We start from the raw sequence: 7,281 nt of genomic DNA, 5'->3' as shown, positions 1-7,281 counted from the left end.
TAAGATGTTTTATAGAAAATTAGTTTTTTAGTTGTTATCACATATTATCACATTTTATTTTCTTTCATATTCTATAAAACTTTCATTAGAAGAAGATAAAAATTAATTATCATTCTTTGGAACTAATATCGATACTGTCTTCTAAATTTTTAAAATTAATATCTGATATATATTTAGCAAATATTTTATTCTAAAAAATCTAACGTTACGATATATTTAGCATTAACTTCTATAGTAATCTGTATTTGTAGATATTTACTAAAATTTTATATGAATTTAGTTATTTTATCAGTTTATAGATAATACAAAACTAATTTTTTTACTTTGATAAGAAGCTTTAAAAAAATGATAATACATATAAAAATGAAAATCTCTATGTATGTTTCAGTGTTCCAAGAATCATAAAAATGATATAGAAAAAAGTTCACTCTCGAAAGAATCCTTTGAGAAGGTTGCACTTATAACTACAATAATAACATACATTGGCTTTTACATTCTTATGATTTTAGGTGTTGTAAATCAATTTTTCTTTACACCAAAAGTAGCTCAGGAAAAAAATCGACCGGTAAGATGATAAGATAGATCAATTAAAATAAAAAATAATAAGATTTAATATATATATATTATTAATTTCAGGGTTATGCACCGCTGTATAATCATTTTGAAAAATTTTATCTTCTATACGTCTACAGAAGAGTAAGGGATTGTTGGAATAGACCAATAAGTTCTGTACCTGGTGCAATGGTTATGTTAAAAGATCGTGTCACTCATGATTATGGTTGGACCTTTCAGTAAGAGACTACAAAGAAATCTATTCAATTATTAATTATTAATATTAATGAGTTATAACATATCGGCAGGTTTACTGGAGCTAACAGATATTGTATAAATTTGGGATCTTACAATTATTTAGGCTTTGCAGAATCAAGTGGAGAATGTATAGAACAAAGTATTGAGGTTCTCAAAAAATTAGGTTGTGCAAGTTGCAGTACTCGTCTTGAACTAGGTAAAAATATATATTTTTTAATGCTATGTAGAGATGAAAACACACAATTAATTAGTAAATTTAAATTAAATTGCAATTAAAAGATTCTTTGTCTGTTAGGAAACGCGCCTATCCATGAAGAGTTAGAAAAATTAACTGCTAAATTTTTGGGAGTCGAAGATGCCATAGTATTTGGGATGGGATTTGCTACAAACGCATTAAATTTACCATGCCTTATTAGTAAAGACTGTTTGGTGGTAAGCGATGAGAAAAATCATGCATCGCTTATACTTGGATTACGATTATCAGGAGCAACGGCACGTGTTTTTAAACATAATAGTAAGTGGATATCATTTTACAAATAATAATGAAACGATAAAATACACGTATGTCTACCTTATTGCAGATGTAAAACATTTGGAAGATATTTTAAAGAAAGCAATAGTTTACGGTCAACCCAAAAGCGGTAAACCGTGGAAGAAAATAATTATAGTAGTCGAAGGCATTTATTCGATGGAAGGATCAATAGTACACCTTCCTGAAATTTTAGAGCTGAAAAAAAAGTACAAAGTTGGTATAATTGTTGAATACAGAATTTTTTCAAAAATTCAGAATCTCGGAAAGTTTAATAATATTAACGATTAGTCATAATGATATTATATTTCGTTATGTCGTAATCATTAACCACTTGGGTACGAGCGTCGACTATAGTCACACATTGTGCTATACATAGCACAATGTATCGTGCATAATTTAAATGCCGGTTGTAAGCAAAATTTCGTGGCCGTACTGAAGTGATTAAACATACCTAAAGAAGCAAATTTTCTAAATTATTAAATAATTGCTCGTTATTATTATATTTGTATCTTTTTATGCAAGAAAGTAAGATAATAAAATTAAAATTAATAAATTTAAAATTAATGATGAATAAGATAAAAGAAGATTACAATTGCAAATATTTATCAATAATTCATTATTATTGTGAAATTTGTAGGCTTATCTTTATGTGGACGAGGCTCATAGTATCGGGGCGATAGGAAAACGTGGTCGAGGAGTTTGTGATTACTATGGTATAGATCCTCGTCAGATTGATATGTTAATGGGAACATTTACGAAAAGTTTTGGATCTTCTGGGGGATATATAGCCGGAACAAAAGTATGATTTAATAATAGATTTTCTTTTTCTGCTCTATTCTATTTATCATTTATACACAATAAGATTATATTTTGTTTATAGACTTTAATAAATTATTTACGGGTACATAGTCATGCTCATACTTATGCAACTGCCATGTCGCCTCCAATAGCGCAACAAATTATCGCATCTATGAGAATCATCTCGGGTGAGAATGGAACTGATGCCGGAAAAAATCGTCTCAAACAATTGGCAAGGAATGTCAGATATTTTAGACGTAGGTTAAATCAAATCGGAGTTATTATTTATGGAAATGAAGATTCACCGATAGCACCGATGCTAGTTTTTTTATTTTCTAAAGTTTGGTACGTTTTAATAATTTTTATGTCACATTTAAAAAAAGAAAAGAGAAGATCAAAATTCAAATGAAAACTATTTATGATATACCAGGACGGTAGTACGTGGTTTTACAAAATATAATATAGCAACGGTCGGCGTTGGATTTCCTGCTACACCTCTAATGCAAGCTAGAATACGTTTTTGTCTTTCTGCTTCGCATACAAAGGAACACTTAGATTATGTAAGTAATAATCATCGATGATATACATTTGTTTCTTTTTTTTATATTAACGTAATATTTCATATATTTTACAGGTATTATTACACGTTGAAAAACTAGCTAATAAATTAGGATTAAAGTATTCGCGCAAACCTCGTGATCCAAATCCTATAGAGTATTATTCTGATAATGAAATGGAATGACCTACCTCATAGCTTAGTAAATCTTTAATTAGTTCGTTTTCTTTTTCTGTCTTTTTTTCTAAAATTTTAAGATATCTCTAAAAGCTTTAAAGCAGTCACAATATATCTTTATATAAGATTCGTATGATATAATAACCAGTGAAAATATAAGTATTAAATAATTTAGATTGCTATACAATTAAAATGCATCAGTTTTGAAAAACATTATTTTTAGTTCAAAGCTATGCAATCAATCTAAATAATTAAGAAATCTAAAATCGAGTTAAGAGAGCTTACGAAACCATGTATTCCACAAGTGAAGTTTCTAATCTTAGCATTCGATTATTTTTTGTCTAACACGAAATTAGATTTTTTAAGCACCATCGCAATCTTTTCAGCATACATATATATATATATATATACTAATTCTTACATTATTAATTCTTACAAATGATAATGTTACTTACACAAGCAATTAAAAATTGTCCGAGCAACGTATATCAGTGATGTGAGTCTTAAGAAACAGTAAAAAAAAAAAAATCAAGAAAATATTTCGTAAAATTTAATATTTACGATAGTAGTAAATATATATATCAACACAATATTGTACGATAAAAAAATAATATAGTTATTTATATTATTTTGTTATCTAACGTGTAATATATATAAAATGAGAATAACTTGCTATTCTCTCTGTTTAAAAAGAAAAGAAAAGTGCAACTTATCGTACACTTATAAAAAAGAAGAAGAATTATCAGTAGTCATTGTGATAAAAGTTTACTTATCACTTTTCTTTCAACAGTTATTGTATTATATTCTTATCATTTCAAATGATAAAAAAAAAGAGTTAATTATTTATTTCTAACTATACATAACTTTATCAAATTTAAAGCTATGATACTTTTCAATGATGTGTTTTGCAGGTAATTTAATTTCAAATAATTGATGTATAAGATTTTATATTTTATTTAACAGATATTCTATATGTAGTAGGGCTTTTCAAACTTTTCCATTTGGTGAGCCACTCTACTCAAGCAAAGATTTGTGCGACATAGATTCTATATACTATCTATATCTGGATATAGATTCTATACTATCTATATCTGGATATAAATTCTATACTATCTTCTTTTTCAATATCGTAAACTCAGACATATTATACATGCGATGTCAAACTGGTTTTAAATTAATTTTCAGTCGTTACGTTATTCACAAATTTTTTACTTTTGCTCAATTGCTGCAACCCCGTACGGGGTCGGTTAACTTCACTTTAAAAAACCCTGTTTTATATATATTTAATGATTTTAAAAATGCACAAAAATTTTTAATTTAATTTACGAAATAGATTGAAAAATATTATTTACAAACTATAAAATTATATTTAACGATTTATACTTTTAGTATTTTCTTAATCATTTTCTTTTTTAATATGTATTATATTTACAGAAGACATCAAATTTTGTATAAATGTCATAAAGAACTTTTTTTTTTATACTTGAATATTTTATAATACGGCTTGATATAAAACTTCTTATACATTAGATTTTAAATCTTTTTATCTAAAATATTAGTATTTTAATACATCAATTTTTTGACAAGTGAAATTGATAAAGGAATTTGATTCGAAATTTATTAGATTAAAAAGAAGAAAAATTGGAATGATTCATATCAATAATATATTGTTTTTTCCAAAGAATATATTCATTAACTGGAACCTCAAAAAAGACTATGTAATTCATTTATTATCTTTACTGATATTTGTTAGTGGATTATAGTGGGTGATCGGTCAATGAATATAATTTGTTCAAAGACAATTTGTTTGGCAGCAAAATACAGTTCCATAAATCTTACATGCATTGTTTCTTCTTTTTGCATTTGTTCTGCAAGATGTTCGTTATCCGAACACAAGTTTGTTATCCAATTTGTTCATTGCCCAAATTGTTCATTTACCAATCATCCTCTGTATATGTTCTATTATACAGGAATCTTGAATATTGTGATTTTGTTGTGTACCTTTTATTATTATAATATTGCCATAATGACATAGATTATTTTGATTCCTCTAATTTATTATATAAATTTATATATATATATAAATAAGCCGATATCATTTTTAACGATTACCTGCAGATATATAAATATGTTTTTCTTTGTTTTCCTTTTTTATATATATAAACTGCAAATTTATTTTTCTAAATAAATGAAGTATATTAAAGCTAACAAATAAAAATTTTAATATTGTTATACATTTAGAAAATTCACCGTATACACACACGCAAATAATATTTTATTCCTTAATACTGCGAAGAATATCTTGTATTCTATTTAATACAATAACGTTAGTGGATACACAATGCTCTGCATCATATGGTGGTTTTATGGAAACACTGTCTTCGATATATAAAATATCATCAATATCTATAACTGGAAATCTAGATTTTAATAAATATTCTTTAACGATATTTTTTCTTTTCTTAATATCCGGCAACGATAACTGATTGGTTGACAATTGGAATAACTCGGGTAAAGATGTTTCCGCTTGTTCAGTTAATTCAATATTCTTTATCGCATGTCCAAATACTAGTTTTAAATTATGATGATTTTCTTCTTTAGTTTGTAAAAGTACTACGCTACAAAAGAATGTTTATAATGAAAAGATTTAATTGGTTACTATTTAATACAATTAAAAATGTATTATGATTACACAGCAGCAGAAACAACAACCACTACTACTACTGCTACTATTGCTGCATAAAGTTTCATTAAAAAAGTAAATATAAACACGCTGAAAAGTGAAAAATATATTAATCGTTTTACCTTTCTGAAACTGGATCTACAGTATATACAATACCAGTATATAGGCTATTGTCAGCAGTAATTTTGACTTCTCTTCCTATATAACTTTTAAATAGTAAAGGATTATTTTTGTATATATTATGAGAAAATTTGGTTAGATCTGTTTTTGTGGAACACGCGTCAACCATGATTGTAATTACAATAGCTAACCTCTCTTCTACACTGTTTAACTTATAATTTCTCTTAAATTAACCCTTTTCATTCACTTTTAATTAAAATATGAATTATTACTTAGGAATTATTATTTTTATACTAAATATTTAATAATTAATTTATCGAACAACTATATATATATACCTCAAAAGGAAACTTACGTTGACTTTAGTTAGTATGTGAGAAATTCAAAAAATTGAATAGATGGCGATTAATGCAGCCGACGCTGCTGCCACCTACATTGACATTTATAAAAGTGCGAAGATCAAACGACAGAGATATGATGCTAATATTTTTTTAGAATTACTGATTACTGCAATTGCATTATTAAGTAAATGAAATTGTTAATTATGTAAAAATAATGAATTGTATAATGAATAATATATCTCCTATAGAATGTTATTCGATTTTAGTAATTATTTTCATTCTGTTTACTCTACATATTATTGATATTCTATTATATTTCCATTTGTTACATATTGATCATCATATGAAAGTGGGTTTGACCTAATAAGTAATCTTTATAGATTTTGATTGCTATTACTAATAATTTATTTTAAAACGGGGAAATATAACACGAAGTTAAGAGTAAACAGGGTAACACATAACATTAAATACATTATAGCTGTTAAACGGAATTAGAATGTTACACCTCAAATATTTTCATCTAAGTAACGTTTTCAAGTTAAAATCAAATTATCTCATGGAAGAGAAATTTCATTTAATATTCATATCCGAACAAAAATACTCGTTCATGTTTTTTTTTCTTAATTTTAAATACCTGTATTCTAACTGATACTTAATCATTTCTAAAATTATTGTATAAAAAGTACTTGTACATGAGATAGAGAAAGAGAGAGAGAAAGAAGAAAGAGAGAATACAATAGATCACGTTAGGAACAATAGTATCATTGTAAAAAGAAATACCCTATTTATAATTATTTAAATATCTTGTATTATTATTATTATCATTACTATTACTATTACTATTATTTTCATTATCTCATAAACATTTTATTATTAAAATTTATTGGAAAAAAACTTCTTTTTCAAAAACTATACATATATTGTCATCCTGAATCATAATATCCTTTTATGTAAAAATCTATTTTGATCAGACATTAAATACTTTGCACAATGGTATGTGAAATAATGGTATAGGTACAAAAAAACGTTTGGTAAATGGAGTAAAAGGAATACCAAACGTTTTAAGTAATAATACTGGATATTTAAATAATAACGCAATATAGGGTGATCGTATAGTAATGTTACGTGTATTCTGACCACTTGAAATGGATTCTTTTTTATGGAAAGAAATAAATCCATACTTATGGATTATCCAAATTACTTAATAATGTGATAAAATGAGATTAACAAATGCCTAGTAGACAATAATAGGCCAAGGAGATAA

General features: G+C 26.1%; 2 protein-coding genes across 2 annotated transcripts in view; one reads left to right on the top strand and one right to left on the bottom strand.

Annotated features, from left to right (window-relative positions):
- The window catches only part of LOC106787035 (serine palmitoyltransferase 2), a 4,654-nt gene extending 1,183 nt beyond the window's left edge, over positions 1-3,471 (top strand). The window contains exons 3-11 of the mRNA XM_014749040.1: positions 389-565; positions 637-791; positions 861-1,006; positions 1,106-1,324; positions 1,392-1,555; positions 1,980-2,141; positions 2,223-2,485; positions 2,571-2,700; positions 2,775-3,471. Coding sequence (XP_014604526.1) covers positions 389-565; positions 637-791; positions 861-1,006; positions 1,106-1,324; positions 1,392-1,555; positions 1,980-2,141; positions 2,223-2,485; positions 2,571-2,700; positions 2,775-2,882 — 1,524 coding nt within the window. The 3' untranslated portion in view covers positions 2,883-3,471. The remainder of the gene's footprint in view (positions 1-388; positions 566-636; positions 792-860; positions 1,007-1,105; positions 1,325-1,391; positions 1,556-1,979; positions 2,142-2,222; positions 2,486-2,570; positions 2,701-2,774) is intronic.
- Positions 3,472-5,071: 1,600 nt separating this feature from the next.
- LOC106787036 (gem-associated protein 6-like) lies at positions 5,072-6,225 on the bottom strand. The gene is made up of 2 exons (XM_014749041.1): positions 5,679-6,225; positions 5,072-5,491 (listed from the first exon to the last, which is right to left on the bottom strand). The coding sequence occupies exons 1-2, from the start codon at positions 5,843-5,845 to the stop codon at positions 5,149-5,151; spliced, it is 510 nt and encodes a 169-aa protein (XP_014604527.1). The 5' UTR covers positions 5,846-6,225; the 3' UTR covers positions 5,072-5,148.
- Positions 6,226-7,281: the final 1,056 nt, after the last annotated feature.

The sequence above is a fragment of the Polistes canadensis genome, unplaced genomic scaffold, assembly GCF_001313835.1.
Source record: "Polistes canadensis isolate GaletaPanama2010 unplaced genomic scaffold, ASM131383v1 scaffold_90, whole genome shotgun sequence".
Lineage (NCBI taxonomy): Eukaryota > Metazoa > Arthropoda > Insecta > Hymenoptera > Vespidae > Polistes > Polistes canadensis.
The sequence above is the reverse complement of the archived record's forward strand: the minus strand, read 5'-3'. Positions and strand labels throughout refer to the sequence as shown.